The following is a 25,018-nucleotide window of genomic DNA, read 5'->3' as shown; positions in this document are numbered from 1 at the left end:
CATGGTAGATCTATCAAGGGTCACACCTTTAAAAAAACTGATTTTCCCTCCCCCAAAGCATCCAGCAGTTAATAACTCCCCACTCCTCACGAGCCCCTTCCCACTCCATGCTGAAATGTCAGCTGGCTTAGGCAGGGAACTACAGCTGCTATGTTTATGGGTGCAGTGGTCCTGTCTTTTCTAAAAGACCCTTTTGCTCTGGTTTCCTCCAACCTCTGGTTCTTACAACCTTTCTGTGCCTCTTCCATGATGGTACCTGCTTTAGTCACTGTTCTATTGCTGAGAAGAGACACCATGGCCAACGCAACTCTTACAAAAGAAAGCTTGTAATTGGGGTTTGCTTATAGTTTCAGAAGTTAGTCCATTATCATCATGATGGAGAGCATGGCGGCATTCATGATGCTAGAGAGGCACCTGAGAGAGAGAGAGAGAGAGAGAGAGAGAGAGAGAGAGAGAGAGAGACTGGCATGGTTTGAAATTTCCCAGTGAAATGCTTTGTTCAACAAGGCCACACCTCCTCTAACAAAGCCATGAGTGCAGTTCTCAAATAGTGATACTCCCTGGTAACAAAACATTCAAAAATATGAGTTTATGGCGTCATTTTTTATTCAAACATCCACATTCCATTCCCTGGCTCCCATGTTTATAGCCATATCATAATAAAAAATTCATTTAGTTCAAATTCAAAAATTCTCATACTCTTTTATAGTCCGAACACTGTTTAAAAGTCCAGTCTCTTCTGAGACTCATGACAATAGCTTAACTATAAACCACTATAAAATGAAAATCAAAGAGCAAATTACATACTTCCAACATACAATGGCACAGAATATACATTACCATTCAAAGAGGGAGGAAGGGAACAAAGTGAGAAAATGCCAGATCAAAGTAAGACCTAAAGCCAGCAGGACAAACTCCAGTCTCTGCATCCCCATGTTTGATGTCAAAACACTTTCCAGATCGCCAACTCTTTTCAGCTTTATTGATTGTGGCATACATTTCTCTCTTGGGCTGGTTCCACAACTGGTTTGTCACTTTCCTTGGCAGGTACCCCACAACTCTGGCATCTCCAACATCTTGGGGTCTCCAAGGCAATCCAGGCTTCATCTTTATAGCTTCATGCAATGGCTTTTCTGGAACTTTTTGGAGATGCAAAGACCCTAATGCAAACCTGGCTTCAGATGCTTTTCTTAGCCACAAAGGGAGATTCCATAACTCCTTTCTTGTGTCCTTGTCTCTAAAGCCAGGACTGTATAGCTGAAGCTGCCAAGTTCTATGCCTTGACTGACTGGAATTTGGTCCCCTCCTTCACTTACATTTGCATCGGTTTTCTGTTCTTGATAGTTTCCTTCACTGCTTACGCTTTCCTTTAATTAATTCCTTTACACAGGTTAGAAGCTTAGCTGGGGAGGATCTTGCCCTGTGACTACTACTCCCTTCATTCCATTTAACATCAGACTTTTCTTTAAACTTTTTATCCTCTTGAGCCTAGCACTTGGCTCCAACATCATCTTTCCTGGAGCTTTTTGTAAACAGAGACTGCTCGTTCATTTCCCAGCCGCCCAGACGCAAATAATCATACCAAAACTATATTAATTAAAATACTGTTTGGCCAATAGCTCAAGCATATTCCTAGCTAGTAATTTCATCTTCAATTAACCCATTTCTATTAATCTGTGTATTACTATGAGGTTGTGGCTTACCGGTAAGTTTCTAGCGTCCTTCTCCTTCAGCAGCTCCATGGCGTCTCTCTGACTCCGCCTACTTTCTCTCTATGTCTCTTCCAGCCTGGCTATACTCTGCCCTGCTAAAGGCCAAAGCAGTTTCTTTATTAACCAATGGTAATAAAACATATTCATAGCATACAGAGGGGAATCTCACATCATCTCCCCTTTTCTGTCTAAATATAAAGGAAGGTTTTAGCTTTACCATAGTAAAATTACATATAACAAAACAGTTACCAAGCAAGAATTAAAATTACAATATTTAGTCTATTTCTATATGGCAAAATTAAAGAAAATATTCTATCATCTGTTTTATCTTTATGAATCTAAAGTTTCGTATCTAATTTATCTTTTATCATAACTAAGAAAAACTATAACTATCTGTCTTCAACTCCATCAAAGACTCCAGAAGGATATAATGTTATCTAAGTAAACAGGAAGCACATTGTAAGCAACTTTCAAAACTCTAGAATTGACAGAGACATCTCACTGCCTGGAAAGTCATCCAAAGTTCTTCTGTAACATTGGGGAATCCATCTTCAGCCTATAAGCCCATAGTATTTGGCAGATTTTTCCATGAAACAGGAAATTTGAAAGACTGTTTCACTTATATTGGCAGTTTGTCAGTCACTTTCTTCTGTATCCTGCAGAATGGCAGACTCTTTCATGAAGCAGGAACCCTAAAGGACTGTCTCACGATTTTAAGGCAAGTTCAGCAGTCATTTTTCTGTGGTTCTTGCATGTCCAGTTTATACAGTATATCATCAAGTGGTCCAGGTAAGAGCAGTTTCTTGCTCAAATAGATAGCCTTGTCACATTAAAGGCAAATTCTATAATGAGTTTATTCAATGCCCATCAACCTCTCTGAAGTAATTGGTGCTGCCAGGAGCAGCTATGTCTCACTGTTGAGAAAAGTTAAGTTCTTAAAACCTTTTAAATGCCATATTCTGTAGTCTTTGAAAGGTTTGAAGAATACCTATCCACCTGAAATATATTTTTGTAATCTGGAAAAACCTAACTAATATGACTATAGTTTGACTATTATAGATGACTATCTATTAATCTATATTTCTTAATTGTACATTATATTTTTAAATGAACTACACAAACACAATACCTTAAACAAGAACAGATACATATACACAGTGTAACAAATTGACCTTAAATTTATATCAATAGATTAAGATCTATACCAATGCAAAGTATTCATCATTATATCATATCTCCCCTCCTTTTTTATTTAGAAAGAGATTGACTGTGACCACTTAACCATTTATAATCAATGCCCTTTAAATGAAAACAGACATTTATAAACAATCATTTTAGGAATTTGGGCATAGTTTTCTCCAAACTGCTTCCTGCTGTTCACTGGGCAAATTATTTTTAGGGTTAATGGAGACCTTTCAGGGGGTTTTGTTCCATCAAACCACATTAGCCTGAAAGGAACCCACCCACAGATTCTCATCTTCTGTAGAAACAAAATCAGAGCCTGTTTTCCAAAGTAATATATCCTTAGACTCGAATTTTAAAGTCAAGATACCTTTAAAATATATATGTTGGTTTAGCTTAGCAGCCCCCAGAATCAAATGTCTCTCTGCTGTCAAGAAATTCAAAGAAAACACAATAATATACATAATCCAGATTCTCTGTGCATTTTCCATCTTTACATGACTTTTTATATCACTGTTACTGTCTCTTTAAAGACTATTTTATTTTTTAAAAACTATTTACTTCTTATAACTTTCTATACTCTTTTTCCTTTCTCTTCCAAGCCTACATACATTTTTAAACACTGTCTCATTTAGAAGTCTTTTATGTTTGAATCCTAAAATCCTTTTCTGACCAGGGGCAATTTCTTTTTGAAGTGCTAAGCAGGCAGAGCTAGGATTAATGCTGAAGCTTTGCCTGTTGGCTCTGCTCTGTCTAACAAGGAGGTGGTATGTTTATCACCTCTGCGAGCCATGCTCACCACCCCAACTCCAGGGGCGCAGTGGGTCTATGTCACCATAAAACAATTTTGCCCCATACTGCTCAAAAACCCCATTTAAGTGCTCCATAACAGAACCTCCAAAAAGAGCCAGAGCTGTTCCTGCCACCAGCATGAATCAGGAAGCTGTCTCTCAAAGAAGCAATTTTTGCTGCTAATGCTGAGTTAGGAAACCTTCTCTTAAAGGAACTGTGCCTCTGCTTGCTGCCAGCAAAGAGAGCCTATCTGAAAATAAATGTGGCTACCAAGAAGTTGTGCTTGACTCCAGTTTTTATGGGTCTAGAGCCCTCTTTCTTCTTAAGCTTTTTTTTTTTTTAATTTTTTTAGGTCTTATGTGGATCTATGCCCCATGTTGGGCACCATTTGTAAACAGAGTTTCCTGGCTACCCAGATCCAAATAATCACCTAGAAAACAATGTTTGGCCAATAGCTCAACCATGTTTCTAGATAGCTCTTTTATCTTAAATTAACCAATTTTTATTAATCTGTGTATGGCCACAAGGCTGTGGCTTACCTGTAAGTTTCTAGTATCCTTCTCCTTTGGCAGCTACATGGTGGCTCTCTGACTTCACCTACTCTCTCTATATATCTCTTCCAGTCTAGCTATATTCTGCCCTGCTATAGGCCAAAGTGGCTTCTTTATTAACTAATGGTAATAAACCATATGCATAGCAGAGAGAGCAGAATCCCACATCAGCTCTTTTCTCCTCACATTGTGCAGTCCCAAAGGATTCTTTTTTCTACTATAGACACTCGTCCTCATCCATGTTCACAGTTTCTTTATGCATAATAGCTAGGACATGTGAACAGCCTAGAAACCCAGGACATAACTGACAAATGGATAATGAAAACATAGTGTAGCTGGATCATGTGGTAGATCTCTCTCTAGCTTTTATAAGGAGCCTCCACATTGATTGCCATAGTGGCTGTACCAATTTGCACTCTTACCAGTAATGTGGTTGAGGGTTCCGTGTTCCCCACGTCTTTGCCAGCATCTGTCATCTTACTCTTAGCTATTCTGACTGGAGTAAGATGAAATCTCAAAGTAGTTTTAATGTTTGCATTTCCCTGATGGCTAAGAATTTTTAGAAATATTTCTTACCTATTCATATTTCTTCTGAGAACTCTCTATTCGGTTCCATAGTCCTCTTTTAATTTCGATTTGTTTTCTTGGTGTACTAGGAAGGCATCTAGGTAGCAAATAAGCTGTTATAAGATAGATAATTGCAGGAGCTGCAGTGGAGGGATCACACCACAGCAGCATAGCCTTCAGGGTGAGCAGCATCCTTCCATGTGGCTGATAGTGATGTAAAATGGCTCAACCACCGTGGAGGAAGTTTGGAGGCTGCTTTAAAGCTCACCTTACTAGGTGGTCTAGCATTTCCCCTCCTGGGCATTTGTTCTCTGAAAATTCAAGCCTTAATTTACACAAAACTACATGCAAATATAAATAATAGCCTTGTTCATGATGTCCAAGTCAACCCACATGCCGTGAAAAAGGATAAACAAACTGTGAAGCCATAATTTGAAGTTTGTGATCCTCTACTCTCAGCTTCATGAGTGCTGGAGTCACAGTTATCTGTCACTGTGCCAAATAGAGTTGTATCATTTGGAGTGCTCACTGCAATGTTATAGAGGTTTAAATCTCGCTTTTATAAAACTCTGTTAGTTAAGTGTGCAGCTTAGGTGCTCCAAAGCACACACAGTCGTAACTGAACCTCCAGAAAGCATATCTGTATGAGTAACGCCATCTGTTCCACAATGAGAACTATTGTTGCATTCATTCACATGAATGAATCTCTAAGGCATTTTGGAGTGACGGACGGCAGCTTCAAAAGTATACAAGCCTTAAGTGGTTTATATGTAGTTTATATGGCAGTTTAGAGGAAAGAAAAACAAAGCAACGGGAATGAAGCACAGACCAGTTTTTGTCAGAGCTGAGGGGTTGGGAGACGGGAAAGCATAGTGCAATACAAGGAAGCTTTGGGAGTGATGAACTTGTATTCTGACTGGGACTCACACAAACCTGCACATGGCTAATGCCATGGGACTGTATCCCACAGAGATGTAAGTATATTTGAAAAGTTAAAGGACAAAGGGCGAAGTTGATAATTTTTTTAAAATTAGTGCATGAAGCTGTAGATTTCCTCCGGACATCTCACGTGTGCAGATTGTTGGTTTGGCTCACATTCAGCCGCCATAGCCTTCCGACTACCAGCTATTCAGAGAGTCGGACATGATTATTCTTTTATGTAAAGTTATATTTGCTTGTTTAGTGTGTGGGGGCGGGGGAGGGTCTGAGGACAACCTGCGGCCCTCAATTCTCCTTTACCATGTAAGTCCCAGGAGTCAAACTCAGGTGGACAGGTTTGGTGGCAAGTGCTCTCACCTGCTGGGCTGTCTCACCAACCTTTTTTCTTTGAAGATTTACCTATTTTTAATAGTTTTCGTATAAGTAAACACCACACGTTGCGTATACTTCCCATGCCCCGACCTTCCCTTTATTCCCCTCCTGTTAATCGCCCTAGACAAGTCTACTTCTATTTCTGTGTCTCATGTGCATCTACGATTTCACAGCATGATGATCTGGAAGAAGTTTCTCAAGCCAAAATAGAGTATTTAAAGCATATTTGTGACACAAGCAAATTGTGCTGCGATGCCCATTTTAACGGAGCTCATAATCTCTTGAGAAAATAAAAACCCATTTTACAGTATGTGTAGCTACATTTTATTTTAGTTTTCATTTACTCTTTTTTTTGTGATAGAATCTTGCTATGCAGGCCACCTTGGCCTCAAACCTGGGATCCCTCAGCCTCCACCTCCTGAGTGCCAAGATTACAGCCATTTACCACCATGCCAGGCTTAACTCTTGTCATTTTAAAGGCTAAACAAAATTTTGCAGATGTCGAAATTTTGTTCTTACAAAAATGTTTTTGTTACAGGTACAACGTGGTTGACAGTTGTTGCTTACTGTGACTAAAACCCCAGCCGGGACGTTATGAGCAAGTGCCCTCTGCTCTATGAGGATCAATTTTAGGACACAGTTGCTGCAAACTTTTTGGGACTTAGAGGTGGGGACACAGACACTGCCTACCCTCAGACAGCAAAGCTCTGTCAGCTTCAGATGGGCATGGTTGTGTGTGTTTTTCTGATTTCACTAAGTAATGAAGAAGGCAGTTTTGAGATAAATTTTCATGACAATAATCACTCAAGGATGGCCCCTGACTTCCTGTTGAGTCGTGACAGGAAGACAGGAGAAGAGACAGTGGTGTGGGATTCAGGCTCTGGTTCTACTGCTATTTATTGTAACCAATTATCCCACACTTATGATTTCCTTTGTCTCATGGCTAAGATATGGCTCAGTTTGCTGATACCTATCTTTCACCAGGTGGCCCTGCATTTGGAACCACCCAATGTGACCTGTGACAGATACTTTCTTCTTTTCCGTATCCTTCTTGATGCTCTCTAGGTATCTTGACTCTTTCAAATATTTTTAGTAAGAATGACTCAAAGTTAAAGACAGCTTCCTGTGGTCATTGCTGGTTCTGCTTTTTTTTTGTGATGTATTATTTATAAAATAGCACAGTGTTATAGATAAGGGGAGTAAGAAGTAAAATGCCTGTCCTTGCGGTTCTAGTTTGTAGAAAGAAGAAAAAGCAATTATAATACAGGCTAGCAAATATCATGGAATGGAGATCAGGGCCGGCAATAAAAGGATGACTTCTGGCCTAGTGAAGGCTATGTTCAAAAATTATTTGGGGCCTTATCAGAAAAGATAAGGAGGTGCTGAGCTGCGGGACTGTAGTTTATGACGGGACTTGATAGCGCACACCTGTAACCCCAGCACTTAGGAGGCAGAGGCAGAAAAATTGGCACAAGGTCAAGGCCAGTTCTACAGGGAAAGCTTCAGGCCCTCCTGCGCTGCACTGGGAGAGCCTATGGAAGAAGAATTTAGCCTCAGCTCAGTCCAAGGGCTGGAGCAGGGGGCATTATGATGAATGCAGGGAAAAAGGTGGGGACCCAGACTGGACCCACAGTGTCTGCCATCATCCACAGTTTGGGGTCTCTTATGAGGGTTTGGGGAACCCAGTAAAGGAGTCTATCCAGGAAGAGGAAGATCACTAGATGGCAGGTCATGTGTCTAGAGGGTGGGAAAGGCAAAAAGGACATTGGTTTGGAGAGCAATTTGAAACGATTGCTCTTACCCAGGAAGGAACGGTGAGCGGCAGTGGGAAGAGAGAAGAGAATTCAGATGAATGGAACGTGAAGTTGCTGAAGGCAGGGGTCTCAGAGAAAAGCTGGAGGTGCTGTGTTCCAATCAGAGCTTTCTCTCCTGCCTGCCAGTTTCCAAATAACCACCGAGGCTAAATATTAGTTATACATGTTTGGCTGATGCCTCAGGCTTCTTACTGGCTAGCTCTTACATTTAAATTAACCCATTTCTTTTAATCTGTGTATCGCCACGTGGCCTGTGGCTTACCAGTGATACTCTGGCATGTTGTGTCTTGGGCGGCTGGATGGCTTCTCCCAGACTCCACCCTTCTTCACCTGTATCTCTGCTTGTTTTTCTTTCCTGGCTCTGTCCTGCCTTGCCACAGATCAAAGCAGCTTTATTTATCAACTAATGTTCACAGTGTACAGGACCCCACCATAGCGTGTGCTTACTCAGGGAGTACTCAACCTCTCAACCCAATGCTGTCTGTAAAAGTAACTAATAGTCACAGTTCTATATGTAAGCAGCCAGAAAGTGTCCTCAGTGTCCATGACACTTGAGACGATGGTGTGGGGATACTGATTTCATTAATATTGCAGATAAATAATGTCTACACTATTGTACAATAATATTGTACATGAGACAAATACATATTATGAAGTTGTGGAAGTTTGTGAACTCATGAGTGCACACATAAACATGCTCATGAGTACACACACTCATGCATTCACATATGCACATGTTCATGGGTGCATGTCCACATATGCTTATTGGTACACACACTCACAGGTGCACACATGCATATGCTCACAGGTAAATATATGCACATGTTCACAGGAACTCACACATACATCACAGTAGCACACATGCACATGCTCACAGGTGAACACATGCACATCCTCATAGGCACACACACTCATGGGTACACACACACGCACATGCTCATAGGTGCACACATGCACATACTCACAGGTGAACATATGCATACGCTTATGGGTGCACACATGTACACACTCACAGTTTCATGCATGCACACACTCATGTGCACACACACACTCATGGGTGCATACATGTATATGCTCAAGATGCACACATGCACATACTCACAGGTGCACTCATGCACACGATCACAGGTGCACATGCTCATGTGTGCACACATGCACATACATGCTCACAGGTGTACACATGCACATGCTCACAGGTTCACACATGCAAATGCTAATGGGCACAGACATGCACACACTCAGAAGTGCACACATGCACACGTTCATAGGTGCACACATGCACATACTCAGAGGTACACACGTGTACATACAAGTGCATATATGCACATGCGCACATACTCACAAGTGCACACATACACACACTCACGGGTGCACACATGCACATGCTCACAAGTACACATATGCATTTGTTCACAGGTATACATATACATACTTATAGGTGCACATATGTACACACTCACAGGTGCACACATGCACATATTCACCGGTGCACATATGTACACACAGGTGCACATATGAACACACTCATGGGTGCACACATGCACATGTTCACAAGCACATATGCATATGCTCATAACTGCAGTTATGCACCTACTTACAGGTGCACATATGCACTTACTCACGGGTGCACGCATGCAGACATAGGCACACACATGCACATACTCACACGTGCACATATGCACAGACCCACACAGGAACTGAAGCATCAAAAAGCTGCTGAGTGCAAGGACAAGGCCAAGGGCATTGACTGTGTTTTCAGGAAGGAAACACAGATGTTGACTCATGTTCTAGTTAACAATCTGACTAAATGTCAGACCTAGAGAACCACCTTGAAGCAAAGGATGTCCAAGTCTCTTTAGCAGTAACGTCTGTGTAAGTCCCTGTCAGGGGAATGCAATGACAAATCCATTTTCTCTGCATCTCCTGTTTTCTGTCCCAACACCAATGTCAGTGTGATGTGGAGATTGACAAGGTTATTTTGAGAAAGGTGGTGACGTGGAGCTTGATTTGGGGGAGGCCAAGCTTTGATTAATATTGTAATTAAATTGTAGATCTTGAACTATAGCTCTAGTACAGTGGTAAAGTCCTTACCTTTCATGCAGGAGAAAAGAGAAGAAAAAGAAGGAACCAGGCCTCAGGAAGGATTATGATTGAGGATATGTGCTCTTCTGTAATGAGTGGATTTTCAAAAGGTTTCTTGTTTCTCCTTTTCTCCCACACCCTGCTCTTCTTTCTGTGTGTGCACGTACACACGTGTGATGGTGCGTGTGACTGCATCTCACTGTGGGTGAGGTCAACCGTGAGTGCCATTCTTCGGGTGCTATCCGCCTGTGTTTTTGAAACAGAATCTGTCATTGCTGGGCTATTCGACCAGCACTGAGGCTAAGAGGTACAGTTTTAATGGTTTTGAGGGTAGAGACTTTCCAGATTTTGTTCTGAAAGCTAGAGTAGGCCCCGGGGTCTGTGTGCAGTCTGAGCCTGTGCAGGTCATGCGATATGCAGCCTTTGCTTCCTTCTCCAGGAAATGAATGCGCTGATAGCAGCAATCTCATGAGGCCTTGCAAGACAAAGTCAACTAGTTCATATCAAGCACTTGGTATAGTGCCTGCTGAGTAATTGCCAATCCATCTTCATTTCGGCTGATATTCAGTACGAATGTGCAATTACTGCCTGTGTGTAATAGTCACTAATGGTTTCTCAAACTTAATTCCAACCACCACCGGAGTCTACTTACAAAACAAAAGATACGAACAAGCTCCTTGGCTGATTAGGGACGTTAGCCCAAACATGGTCCTTATTTTTCCTAGCTGTGTGTGGAGGGGGATTGGAGAGTGAGAATAACGGGTGAACCAAATGTTCACTCTTGCTACCACACTCCTGAGAATAAACTCTGTTATCTGGCAATGCTCCTGTTTCCTAGGTACATTAAGGAAACAAACACTAAAAATGACCCGAACCAACTCAACAATCTTATCAAGAAAAGCTGTGAAGTGACAACGTGGACTCCACGGCCTGGAGCTACCCTTGACCTGGGCAGGATGCTGAAGGACCCAACAGACAGGTATGGGGGATAAAACGCCTTATACAGTGTTTCTAATATGATGAAAGGCTCCCGACTCTTCTGTGGTGACATTAAGTTTTGTTGACTAACATGCTAAGCTTACCTGATAAGATCCCCATCTCCCTTTAGAAAGTGAGCCAGGGGATCCTAGAGCCAGGAAGGATGCCGCATACCTGCAATCCTAACCCTTAGGAAGCTGAGGCAGGAGGAGCGGAACAGACTGTGCTAGTTGAGACCCTGACTCAAGAAAAGTAAATATACGTCTCACTGTTTAATAAAATAGACTGGTAAATATCTCTCAAATCAGACAATTTTCCCAAGCACTTCACCCCGGCTCAGGCACTTTCATCACCTCAGGGCTTTACCAGGAAGTAAAAGGAAGAGGTGGTTCGGTCATTAAGAGCACTTGCTGCTGCCCCAGAAGCCCAGAGTTCAGCTGCCAGCACCTGTGTAGGGTGGTTCGGAAAGCTCGTTGCCACGCCAGTGCAAGTCTGACTTATAAAATTAGCAGCACCTTTCAAAGTATCAGACAGGAAAATTCAATTCCAAAAGGTTAGCCTGGACTCCAGAGGCCTATAGTTTCGTAAGTACACATCCTGAGCCACATAGCCATAAAGTTCCAACCCAGATGTAGAAATGCTTATATTGTAGGAAGTGAGCAGCAAGCAAGTTGGTGTCGCCCTTTGCTGACTTCCCAGATATGACTAGAGCCTGGTCAGCTCTCCTTCACAGACTTCGATTGTCCCTCACATGACTCAGTCTCGCTTCCCTTCCCTCATCTCCACCACTCACTCAGGTGCTGTCCCCTGCCTCTCCCTCACAAGTCTTCCTCCATGCTAGTGCTTCTCAGCTTGCAGGTCACGGTGCACTGGCTGGACATCCAACCAAGACATCTGTCATAACCAACATTTTCGCTAAATGAAAATTTCATCAGCAGGAATAAAAGCTACATATTGCATGTAGTAAGGGTTTTATTTATGGATTAACTTTGCAGCCTGATAGAGACAGTTCTTAGCTGGGAATGTGGGTGCCCATCTGTAATCCCAGCCCATGAGGAAGCAGGAGGATTGGCAAGAGATCAAGGCCAGCCTGGTTTGTTTCAGGGTTACAGAGTGAGGCCGTGCTCCCCTACCACACCCCCCCACAAAACAGTTCTTACAGGAATTACAGGGAAACTGTGGGAATTTCCTCTCTTTGTTGCTGACAAGCCAATCTTTCTAAATTGTGAAACTTAAAATTCTCTGAGAGCTCCCTAGTGCTCCGGTACAAAAGAGAACTTCTGTCCAGAGAGTGAACATGTTTCTTGAGTATTTCAATTATTGTTCATCCTTCAGGAGCCTACCTTCCTCTTCAGCATCTTCTTAAAGTGTCCAGAGTCATCCTTGTGCAGGCCTCGCAATGTGTCCTAGAACAAGTGGCTGTGCTGTGATTTACAGATGTCAGAGTCACCAGCCCCCTTGATAAACACGGACTGGGGCTCCCCTCAGGGATACTCAGATACAGTTGTTCTGAGGTAGGATCACCCAAAGCATTCTGGGAACCAAGAGTCAGGATGGTTCCTTCTCTGTGCTAACATATAGTAAGGACCCCATGCTGAACTGCCTTGTAAAGGAAGAACAGGGAATCTGGGACTGTTGTCACAGAAGCTCGGTCCCAAATATTCAGCATTTTGCCACGTCTTACGGATGAGAAGATGGTTACAAACACAGAAAAGGAAGGAAAAAGAAGGAAGTGAAAGAGAAGATAGGGAAAAGAAATAGAGGGAAAAAGCGACTGAACTTTTCTAGTCAGAGGCAGCGGCCTAGCTGGAGAAGGATTTGGAGACTGAAGGAAAAGTGAACGCACATATGCCGTCGATTCACACAGGATTCATTGAAACATCCCAATACTGGGAGCCGGAAGTGCAGAGGACACGGCCAGGAAGAAACCTTGGTCCTCGTGGAGCCCTCACAGCCCTGAGTTCAGAACTGACGAGTGAAAGTCCAAAGGAAGGAGACTCAGGGTGGAGGCCAGGGTCAGCTTGGCCTCCTAGACCAGGGCAATGAGCCTGTCCTTCAAAGGAGGGCCACAGCAAATGACAAAGCCATGTGGAGGCCAGAGTTAGCATGACCTCCTAGACCAGGGGAATGGACCTTTCCTTCAAAGGAGGGCCACAGCAAATGACAAAGCAAAGAAGAATCACTGTTGAATTGTGCTTCCGGAAACCCACTTCAGCTGTGTAGAGGAGAATGTTCTAGTGCAGACGCCAGAGCTAGAGCTCTGGAATCGAGGAGGCCAGGGGGATAGCTATGACTTCTCAGGAAAAGATGGGTAAGACTTCAGACTGACCCCAGGCAAGGAGCTAGACAAGACTGTATTTTAGAGCTGATACACTTTTAATGCCTTTGTAGCCTCAGAGACAAGAGGGACTCAAAGGGAATCTTTGAGAAGAATCTACTATTGCCTCCAAACATTGGTAGACACAGATACATTTGCCCCCTTAGATTTCTCCTTATTCAGTTCACTTCCTATTATTTTCTCAAGATTCGAGGGTCCGTGTCCCATACGGTGATCTTTCTCCCCCAGATGAACAGGACTTTAAGACTGTCTATCCTACCAACTGGATTTAAAGAAAAAGTTGTACGTCTATCTGAAAACCGGAGTTTGATTGACAGAGAACAGTATATCACAAAATCCTATAGGCTAAAGTTTATTTATATGCTCAAATATTTACTGGGCACCACATAGCCAGCCTTTCCCTGAAGATATGAACAGCCATTTATTCACCTCAGAAGGACACCATTAATGGATGGAAGAGCCATTTCTACCCAAGTGTAGCTTGGTGAGCCAGTGAATTCATTGGGGTCTCTTATACCAGCATCGCTGGCTCATTAGAGAAAATTCCAACCCGTTACAGTTCCACTCAGAAAAGCTGCAACCCTGCAGCTCTTAGCCCAACCCATGGGCAGCTCTGCAGGAGTGTGCCCTCTCCCCAACTGTTGTGGATGGCTTGTACAGATTAGGGAAGGCGTCCTGTTTAGCCTTTGAGTTTTCTTAGCTTCCTGAGTCTTAGGAGCCTCTATTTCCAGCAAGAAATGTTTCCAATCCTTGCGCTGCTTTTACCAAATGCCTACGGTGATTGAGATGCAGGGTCAACTGGGTCCCACATCCACAAAGTCCATACAAGCTGATCATGTTCAACGTGTCCATCACTCACTATTTGGAGCAGAAGGGTCCAAATCTGAGACCTTGCAGCTTTACATCTGCAGACATGCACAAGATTAGTCAATGAAGTCTGACTTGGAAACCTTGCCCATAACTAGCGAATGGAAGTGGGGTGGCTTGGCCTATGCTGGACCCGGGAGGCAGGCACACATCTTGAAACTTCTCCAGTGGGGTTTTTTTTTCAAAGCATTAGTTTTGCCTTCCTTGTTTGCTACTCACTTTTCTAACCCTCCTCCTCTTTGTGTTTTTAAGCAAGGGCATCATGGAGCCTCCAGAAGGGACAAAAATTTACAAGGATTCCTGGGACTTCGACCCATTCCTGGAGACCTTGCATTCCGCTGTAGAAGATGAAATCTTTCTTCACCCGTCCTGGATAAAAGAGTACTTCACCTGGGCTGGATTCAAGAATTACAACCTGGTGGTCAGGGTATGCTCTCTTGTAGTCCAAAGATCTTTGCAGTCCCCTGGTTTCCGGCTTGGTTTCTAATTAGCCCTCCAAAGGGCCCAGCAGAGGCTTGCGGAACTCCGTGAGCTATAGCCCTCCTTTGAAACTGCAGGGCCCTTAGGCGCAGCTCAGTTTGACATTTTCAGTATTTTCCTCCCTTATCACCATGCATTAAAAGTTTTTAAATCACCGTATAAGAAGTAAGAAGGGTCCTTGTAGCATTTTCATCTCTAATTTGATTTGGCTGGGTGCCTTTCCTCTCCTGGAACCCCATCCTCTGTACCCTTCTGCCCAGGGTGTTCCCCTTCGAGTGTGCTTTATTACCCCCTCCGACCTTCTCGCGCGCGGTTGTCAGTAGTTTCCATTGCCTGGCGCATCAGGAATGCTTAACTGTGGGGCCAGAAGGTGGAGTCCGCTCAGAGGGAGCAGTGTGAGACAGAAGCAGCTAATGGCCACTCTACAGAACCCCCTCACCCCCCGTTTACTGTCCAGCCCCTGAGCATCGGTACCAGTCACACTTGCTCTACCCCAATGTTGTGGTTCTCCAGAACCTGCTTTCCTGTGTCCACCCATGGCCATACGTCCCCTGCTTAACACCAAAGATGGTATGAGCATGTGTGTTGGTGGAAGACGGCGGCTCTCCCTCCCTTCTTAGGATAAGTTATTTCCACATTAGGTCATTTCTATATTTGAGGCATTCTCTTTTAATGATGTAAAGGAATAGCAGATCTAAAACCATATTTGACTGTTATAAAATGTGCTCACTCTAGCTCTCAGCTCTCTCTCTCTCTCTTTTTTTTTTTTTTTTTTTTTTGAGGAAATCACCTTTGAAACCCAAAGCAATAGGAAACTGAATGTTTTCACTTAGGTAATCAGATTGAAAAGGAAGCTTTTTAAAACTTTTAATGAATATATTATTTTAAATTTTAAAATGACATTGATTTATCATTTGCTTATTTATGTGTGTGTGCATGAGTGTTTGTGCTACAGCGAGTGTGTGGAGGTCAGGGGGCAGCTGGTGGGGATCAGTTCCCTCCTTCACCATGTGGGTTCCAGGCATTGGACTCACGTGGTCAGCCGTGGGGGCAAGCACCTTCACCTGCTGTGCTGCCTCGCTGACCCCGTGTATGTACTTCTGTTTAGCGGCTGTGTGGTGTGGGGTGTAGTCCTCACTGTAGGGTCCCCATCTGAAGGCCTCCAGTGCACCTTGATGTCTCCGTGCTGATAATGCTCTATGCCGCTGAAGTTAGAGCAGCGAGAGGCGGCGGTTTTGCGGCCGTAGAAGGTGAAGAGTGTATCGCTGCCAGTTCAAGAGAGAGAGAGGCTAAAATAGAGGAAGAGGGAAGTATAGAGGGAGGAAGGAAGATGGGAGGGTTGTATTTCAACTCACTGCTATTCTTTTAGGGTGTTTAAGATTTCTGCCATCTTAGAATGTCTTAAAGACCATGGCACTGATGAACGTTCTTCCATTTGCCGCCTTGTCGTTTGCACAGATGATCGAAACAGATGAAGACTTCAACTCTTTGCCTGGAGGGTATGACTATCTGGTGGACTTTCTAGATCTGTCTTTTCCAAAAGAGAGACCAAGCAGGGAGCATCCCTATGAAGAAGTGAGCAGCTCCCCTGGTGGGGATCCCTTCCCCTTTCTCCCTCTCCCTCTTCCTCAGCACCTTCCCCCTCTCCTCCTTTCTTCTGCCGTCTTTATCATTTGCTTCTTCCCTTCTCCCCTCCCACCCCCCCTTCTGCTGACTCAGAAACAGAGCTCAAAACAAGTAAGGCGTGATTTATCCTCGAGCCAAATATGAGTGAACATGGCCTGGGAACATGAATACAGATTGTTCCAAATGACACACTACAATATGGAAATGACTTATGAAGCTCTTTATTTCAGAGTAAAGTCTTAATTCAAAGGGGTTTACCAGAGGGAGCCTAGGGCAGACAAGTCATCGCAAAGCAGAGAATGATCTGCTGTAGACTTCAGGGACTATATGATGAGGTTCTTAGCTTTTGGACTGATGGAATCTCATGGTCTGCTAAGCCAACGCCTTCCAAAGGTGTTGTCTGATAGGCAACAGAATGTTGGTTCAGGCACAAAGGCAGGCAACGGGTGGCTATTAAAGGAGCTGAAGACAGCCTGAGACCATTTTGACTGTGGCTGACATCCCTCCGTAATTGCGGAGTTTTAATCAGCCAATCAGCCTCTCACAACCCTTACACTGGGGTGGATTTTTTTCCTGGGTATGTCATGGTCTCTTCTGTGTCCAGCAGAACCTCAGATAGATCATCTGTAACGTGACCTTTGCTACAGCCATGCCATTTTCAGTGTCCCCACCATGCCAATTGTCAAAACCACAGACTAATATACACATTAAAAGTTCTATTGATCCTGAGTGCACTGAGAGAGCACAAAAGGACTTGTCAGCAGGGATTCCCACTAGGGTGCCTCCAAAATAACGAAGAATTGCCATTTCTCAGGCCTCCACAGGTTACACTAGAGAGCCCCTGCAGAATGTGCTTACTTCCCAACGAGAGCAACTGCCTTTCTTGATCTTTATTCCACAGCCAAGGTGTACTCCAGCAGCTATTCAAGCCTTAGGTGGCAGACATAATTTATCCCAGCGGGTGGCACAGCTCTGGGACTCAAAATGAGCCTAAATGGCCAGTCGTGGTGGTGGCGCATGTCTTTAATCCCAGCACTCGGGAGGCAGAGGCAGGAGGATCTCTGTGAGTTGGAGGCAACAAGGAGCCTAAATGGTTTATATACCTCAAGTATGGAGCTAAGGAGCGGTCAAAATCTAAAGGCAGCTGCCAAACCAGGCTACACAGAAAAGCAAACAGAGTGAGCGCGTCCCAATAGTCAGGAGCTTCCCTGCTCCAGAAGCACAGAACCAAGGCAAATGACTCAATGGAGCCTTCAAAATAACAGTTCTTTGAAATGTCCTTTTTTTTTTAAATAAATCAATGACAAGAACATAAAACAAACCAAGGACAGAACCCTGAAAGTGCCCTCAGAACCCTGAAAATGTTCCAGGAATGCCACATACCATAAAACCCAAGAAATAGAATGTTCTTCACAAGCAAGGCCAGAATCCAAAGCCCCTTTTCCTCTATCAGCTCATCAGTATATGTTCACAGGCAACTGCACCCAAGGGCCAGAGAATGAGGCAAGTTTCCCACTGGGAATCTACCTCCCTCTTGCCAACGGGTCAGTGAGCTACAAGTTTGCCTCCTGGTTGGCTTCTTCAAAGTTGTTGCCCAGTGACCTAAGTTCACTTAACCCCTAGGACCTTAAAAGGAACTAGAAAACAAATTGACGGAAAATGAGGTTTGTTTCCCACTAGGCCAGCCTGGCGTTTTCTTCACAGTGTTACAGTTTTATATAGACCAGGAGACCAAGCAGGAATGTGTACATGTTCACCTCAGTTGTCAAAACTGTATGGCGTCTTTTGTGCAAGGCAAATTCCTCCAGGACACCAGGGCTTCAGCCTTTCCCTCCCGCCAGTGTCGGATTCCCAAGGAACTTTCAGTAGTCTGTAACAGCAGAGGTACATCTCAGTCTCTAAGGGCGCTCAGAGAGAGTCTCTAGAAAGGGAGTTGAGTCAGTGTGGACATGGCATGCTTTATTGGGCCCCAGTTACCAGCGAATCTCTTGGCATGGCTGTGTGATATCCAGGAAGGATCCTTGGCCTTGGAGACAGGTCAAAATGAAAATGGGTGTCTATCACTGTTGAACACAACTGCTCACCATGAAACTTCAAGTTTTTTGACCTGTCTGATGCTTGATTCTCCTTCCCGCCCTACCAAGCTGCTGGATTGGGCACAGGGAAGGATGCATAAAAGTGCGCACTGTAGCAATCTCTCCACAGATTATACAGCATTAGCCGTGGTTCCAGGGCCTTCTATCTGCCACTGAGATTATTGCTGGTGTCACTGAGATGTGGAAGTCCCTAACTGGAGAGATGAAACAAGACCTCCATGTTCTAGACATGATGGCTGCCTCATTAGTGACTCTGTCTCTCTTTATCTTATTGGCTTGGCTGAAACTCTCTGTGTAGACCAGAATGACCTCAACTCACAGAGATCTGCCTGCCTCTTCCTCCCCAGTACTGGGATTAAAATCTTTAATGTGCTAATATGCCTGGCTTTTATAGTGAGGTATATTTTAATACACTGAGTTGCATTTTATGTTATGTTATAACTGCAACAGAACTTACTCTATCTGATTTATGGATATAGAAAACAAAATTTTCACTTGTGAGAAGACCCATGTAACCATCCCTTTCTTTATTCTCAACTTAGCCATACTTATCTCAAAATGTTGAGCTCAAGCCGTCCTCTGCTTCAGAGTCCGGTAAGCTGTTCTGTACTGAGCACTGTGGCAAACATTTCGTAAACATTGTCGATATCATTGTTTGCCTCATTCTATGTTGCAATGCCAAGGCCATCCAAGCCAAAATACACTTTAGTGTTCAATCTGAACAGCAGCGCTTGTGGGCTTTGTGTGGTGGTGGCAAGCTCCATGCAAGGTTCACATGCTGTGTGTTCAGAACTGAGGCTGCAGTGGGATCTGTAATAGATCTCAGGCAAATGCAGCTAGAAGCGCCTCAGATTCATTCCACTTGAGCTTTATGGAAGTTTTATTCATTGCACACGCAGAAACATTTTAGCGCTGCCAAGTGTTTCCACAACACCTACATGCAGTTATACAGCCCTTCCTGCCGAAGGAGTGCCGTGGCTCACAGTGTCCGGGACCAACCTCAGCAGAGAAGAGGGGCTCAGATCTGGGATGTCTGGAAGGCGAAGTGAGTATGTGAACACAGGATTCTGGTGCAAACTGGCAGGCTATCAGTGCAGGGTAGGACTTTTTTTTTTATTTTTTTTTTTTTTTGTCCTGAGTTTTAAATCTCAGTCTATTATTGTAAATTTTATGTAAGGAAAATGATTTTTTGTCACACACACACTGGGCAAAGCAGTTTAGGAGAAGCATAAAGATTCTTTTGAAATTAGAACATTGTTATTTATTATGCCATTTTTTAGTTTTTAAGCCCCATAGCCATTACATTTTTTTAATTTTTAGCTTAGTTAATCATAAAACAACTTTTGAGGCTTTTGCCTCAGAAGCTAACTACTTGTAGTTTATAGAAGCATAGTTTAGTGGGTTTTACTCCATTGTCGTACCTTTTTTATTGCTTTTTTTTCACAATTTTAATTTGGTTTCATAAGGCCATGGGCAGTCAGCCCTAAAGCCCTAGGTTTTTTAGAAATACTATTTATTATAGTCAAGTTTTTTTATTTTAGTATAATTCTTTTGCCAAGTTTTTAATCAGGCAAAAAACCAATTTCCGCATTTTTTCCAAATTTTCCCAATTCTTTCATCAGTCAGGTTTTTTTCCTATGACCTGCTTTACAGCTTTAATGCCTGCCTGCTCTATCGGATCAGGAAGACTCAGACTCATATTATCATACAGCACATCCATAGTTTCAGAAGCCACTGGTGTGGAAGGAGAAAAAGAACATGAAGAACGAGGACACTGGTCGAATTGCTATAACCAGAATCATCTGTAACATTGCCAAGGGCGTATGCAGACGCCATAGAAGCGGTCCTCAGGGCCACGTAGGTGTTTTCTCCTTGGTCCTCAAGCAACACCCTCATTGAGCTTCCACTGGGTTGCCTGGAGGGAGTTGCTTCCTGCATCTCAGGAATCGCACGTGGAGGAGGCTATGCTTTGCTGTCTCTGGTTACAGTTTAAGAAGCTGGGCTTGAAACTGTACCCAATCTCACGCACTTCATGTTTATATAAATTCCTTTTTCTGTCCCCCTCCACCAATCCTGTGTAACAGGGGAAAACCTGGTGGCACACGCCTGTAAATCCTAGCTGCTGTCATACTAAAGCAGGAGGATGGTGAATTTGAAGCAGTCCTGGGCTACACAGTGAGGCCCTGGCAAATGAACAACAAAAGAGAGGAAGGAAGAGAGGGAGGGGTGGAGACACACGCGCGCATACGCGTGCACAGACACACACACACACACACACACACACACACACAGTCGGTGAGGGTGCCTAACAGATTTCAGGTCACAGAGCCAGTCAACACAGGACTGAGACCAAAGCCATTTCAGCTTGTCCCTAACCCCGTGTCCTTTTGCCCACCAACTCCAGTATCTGCCACAGGGATTCCTTAAGGACTTTAACCACCTGATAGAAGGCAGTTCTGCTCACTGGTGCTTGGACACACACTTGCTGCCATGAACTGTGAGGCTCTGGCCAGCCTCTGGGTTTCAGGTGGAGGCTGGCGTGTGCTGCTTTGGGAGTGATGGTCATAATATCGTTTTCTGAGCACTCACTGCCTCATTTTAAGTGTTTTCTGTTCATAGGCTCTCTTGTTCGTCACCACAATCCTATGAGGAATGAAACCTTTAGTCTTCCTTTTATAGATAAGGAAACTGAGGCAATAGTTTCTAAACCGCAAAGCTGGACCCGGATTTGAGCCTTTGACCTGGTCAGCTGGCCCACCTTCTAATCTGTGTGGGCTCTGCTTCCGTCCACTCTATTCCCATGCTCCCAGCTTGCTCCGTCTCTGGACAGCCTGTGTTGTCCTGCAGGCGTCTCTCCTTCCTTCACTCCTCTCTGCCAGCACTGGCAGCTCCTGCCCTTAAGGACGCGTGGGAATGAACTCTCACACACCAGAGCCACCCAGATGGCTGCTGTGCTGTCATTTCAGATCCGTAGCCGTGTGGATGTCATCAGGTACGTGGTGAAGCACGGGCTGCTGTGGGATGACCTCTACATTGGATTCCAGACCCGGCTGCAGAGGGATCCTGATATATACCATCACCTGTAAGCCTGCAAGGGCTTTTGATGCCTGGGGCCACAGGGGTAGGGGCGCACAGGGGCATGGGGGCATGACAGCAGGGGAGGAACACAGGGGCATGGCAGTGGTGGTGGGGGAACCCAGGGGCGTGGGGAGTAAGGGGAGGGCATGGCGGCAGGCGGGGTAGGGGGGGGGGCGGAGAGAAGTGGAGTCAACCACTGTGTTCCCGCTAGCACAGATGGGCAGATAGGAGAGGCCCCGTGCTTTTTCTCTGTGTTTTTAAGACAGGATGTAGCCTGGGCTGAACTCATGACAAGCTCTACTTCACCCTCTTTTACAGGCTGGGGTTACAGGAAAGTACCATCATGCCTGGCATTTTGACAAAAAACTTGAGCTCAGTGTTCTATGCACTGGGTGGTTTTACAGGAATGGACCACTGTGTTTATGTGTGCTTGTACTTATAAATGGCATATCTACTTAAGGTCATCTTTAGAATCTCAGAAGGAACAATTTCCTGCCTTTGCATGCACAAGATCAAAGAGAAGGTGGTCCTATTATCACCACAGGGCCTCTGAAAAGCTGCAAGGGTTTCTTTTTTAAAGTTCCTATTCTGGTAAAAGTTCCTGTCATTAAGCCTGCTGACCCGAGTTCCCTCCCAGGGAGACCCGTATGGTGGAAGGGCAGAGATGACTAGAAGTTGTTCTCTGAGCTCCATATGCACACCATGCACACATGCATGCATCACACACACATGGAGGCACACACAAGGTAAATTAGAATAGAATTTAAAAATCAGAATGTCTAAGTAAAGCCTTTTAACTGGTGGGTTACAATTATAGTCACTTTTTTTTAAATTTTCATTTTAACTTTGTTTTTCTTTGTTTGTTTAGTTGGTTGGTTGTGACAGGTACTCTATAGCCCAGATCAGCCTGGTATTCACTGCATTGCCTAAGCTGTCCCCAGACTTATCATGATTCTCCTGGCTCAGCTTCCCACATGTTGAGTCACCTCATTCAGTCCCCCCCCCGCCCATTGATGTCTTAAAAACATATTTTTAATGTAATAAATATAGAAGTATATGTCTGTTAAAGTCGTTATGGTTTCACAAGCCCCTACTGAAACCCATTTCCTGCCCATCCTTCCACGCTCTCTCTGGGTGACTCTTGATAAAAGGACTTGTGCCTTCTTGGCCTATCTCTGGGCATGCCCACATTTCTGTTGACTATCTTTGTCTTCCGTAACATGCCACAGACTATTGGGAGGGTGTTACCACAGTATCTCACTGCCACAGCAGTTAGACACTGCGCAGCTTCATCAGAATAGCCCCAGCTACAACCCCGAGGTGGTTTTTCTGTCCGTCTTCTTTCTCTTGGAGTTGGGATATTCGAGTTTTCTCCAACAGAGCCCATGTAACTAGTGCCGCAGAGCAAAAGCCCAGGACACCCCACACCTCTTCCACCTCCAAACCTCTGTCTCAATATGCTCATGGGGAAAAAAGTCACAATGGTCCCTCTGTGCGCACGTGTGTAAACATGCATGTGCTTGTGGTATCTGGGTGGAGGTCACAGAACACTCAGAAAAGCAAATAAAGGGTACCAGTGGTTCAAATCATCTTCAGGATACTGCCAGGAGTTTAAATAAGGGGAAGAATTGGTGGGTGGACCTGTGTTATGGTCAGGTACTCCTGGCCACACTGTGGTCTAGCTGGGCCGTTACTTCAGCTCTGGTTCTGTATTGTGGGGTAGTGGGCAGAAGTCCTTATTACTGCCTCACTTCAGGGAATGAGCCAGTTCCTTCAAGATAGTCACTTCTGTTCCAGGTGCAGCCTCACCCCCTAAATGGACTGTTGTCCTCATGGTGAGGTACAGAGGTGTGTTCTGGGGGGCTTTGTTTTTTTCTGAAATCCAAGGTGACCATGGTTTAGGACAGTGAAGTATCTTTGGGTCTTCAGCACTGAAGCAGGGTGAGCTAGGTCAGGTAGCCAGACAGTCCTTAGTCATTAGCATGTCTGTGCAGAGCCAAGCAGGAGTCTGAGCTGCTGTGAAGGAGACAGAGTGAAGGAGGAGGTGCCAGCTTCACCCTTGCTTGAGTCGCCTTGTGGGCCTAAGTGAGAGGTCAGAGGTTTTGAGCGAGAGCAGCTGCAGTACACCTGCCATGCTTAAGCCTCAACAACTTCTTATTCTGGCGGGGAGGGGGAGAGAATGTGGCTGTTTCTGGGAGGTATCATTTCTGTATAAAATAAGTCATCGTGGAGTCATCTCGATTCGGATGCTGAAGCTCTCGTGTGTCGTTCAGCTGGTTTTATCGTTGTTGGCTTTGTTTTGTAGGAGTTGAGACAGTATCTCACATAGCCCAGGCTGGATTCCAGTCCACTGTATGGCTGATAATGAGCTTGAACTGGTGACTCTCCTGCCTCTACCTTTCACGTGCTAGGGTTACAGGTGTGACCCTTTGCCACATCTGGCTTATATTATGTTTTGAGAACAAAGGTCACGAGCACAAAAGGATGCCCTGATGAGTTCTGAGAAGCAGCCACAGGCCTATTTAACAGTTGCTCTTAAAACAGGATCTGTGGATCTGTTAAGTATTTTTATCATAAAAATAATACATATTTATGGTCAAAGTTTTGAAACAACTAGTTTAAAATATAAAAAATGAATATGAGAAATACTCCTCACTTGGGACAATTTGTGTTTGGTATCTAGTTAATCATTCTTTTTGTATTTCCAAACACATTGTGACTTTTTCCCAATGTGGACAATGCTGGCCTCATTCTTGCACAACGTTCCCACATCACTTTGTACTTTTTCACATGGTTATTTTAATGGCTGCCTGCCTGAATCCATACCCTGGTATTCAGACTTCATTTAACAATCTTTAGCCATTGAACCCTTTCTAACTTTTCACCATCTGAAGTAGTGGTTAGATGAATCATGTGTGTGCTTCTTGGCATGTTCTCTGTGCTTTCCTTGGGGTGAGTTCTTGGGTGTGCCATTAGTGAGTCTAGGTTCCCAGTCAACCAGACCATTCTTCAGGAGGCAAGTTCGCCTCCTACATCCCAGGGGACACGGTCACTTACACTAATGCTCCATCCTGAAGCTTTTGTGTATCTTATATGAATGCAACCTTCACTAATGAGAACTCATTAAAGTAGAACTTATTATAAAAAGACAGATGGCCATCATGTCTTAAGGGACTCTGAGAACTCTCAGATGCACCAGCCACTGAAGCAGCTGGATGACACTGTTTTCTTGAAGGAGCCTGGCCAAGCAAGAGGTATCGACGTTTGAAGCTTGTGTCTCCCTGGTTTGTTTCTTGTAGGTTTTGGAATCATTTTCAGATAAAACTCCCCCTGACACCACCCAACTGGAAGTCATTCCTGATCCACTGTGATTAGGCAGGACCTGGCATGTCCCAGGTAAGCACCTTTGTGGGGCTGGTAGAAAACCTAGCTATGTATCCGATGGTGTTTGCTTTTTCACCTAAACTCCAGGAAACCTGACCTCCAGGGGATCACGAAAGAGAGATCACATGAAAACACTGAGGTGTAAAAATAAGTATGCAGG

At 44.2% G+C, this 25,018-nt stretch overlaps 1 protein-coding gene across 1 annotated transcript in view; it reads left to right on the top strand.

Moving 5' to 3' along the window:
* LOC121433947 (cytidine monophosphate-N-acetylneuraminic acid hydroxylase) overlaps positions 1 to 25,018 on the top strand; it is a 78,673-nt gene that overhangs the window by 50,492 nt on the left and 3,163 nt on the right. The window contains exons 12-16 of the mRNA XM_041632628.1: positions 10,850 to 10,990; positions 14,447 to 14,621; positions 16,133 to 16,249; positions 21,363 to 21,478; positions 24,774 to 24,870. Of these exons, the coding sequence (XP_041488562.1) occupies positions 10,850 to 10,990; positions 14,447 to 14,621; positions 16,133 to 16,249; positions 21,363 to 21,478; positions 24,774 to 24,849 (625 nt within the window). The 3' untranslated portion in view covers positions 24,850 to 24,870. The remainder of the gene's footprint in view (positions 1 to 10,849; positions 10,991 to 14,446; positions 14,622 to 16,132; positions 16,250 to 21,362; positions 21,479 to 24,773; positions 24,871 to 25,018) is intronic.

The sequence above is a fragment of the Microtus oregoni genome, unplaced genomic scaffold (genome assembly GCF_018167655.1).
Source record: "Microtus oregoni isolate MIOR12 unplaced genomic scaffold, Mior012 000042F_ref0000377, whole genome shotgun sequence".
Taxonomy (NCBI): domain Eukaryota; kingdom Metazoa; phylum Chordata; class Mammalia; order Rodentia; family Cricetidae; genus Microtus; species Microtus oregoni.
Note: the sequence above shows the minus strand (reverse complement) of the source record. Positions and strands in the feature narration are given on the sequence as shown.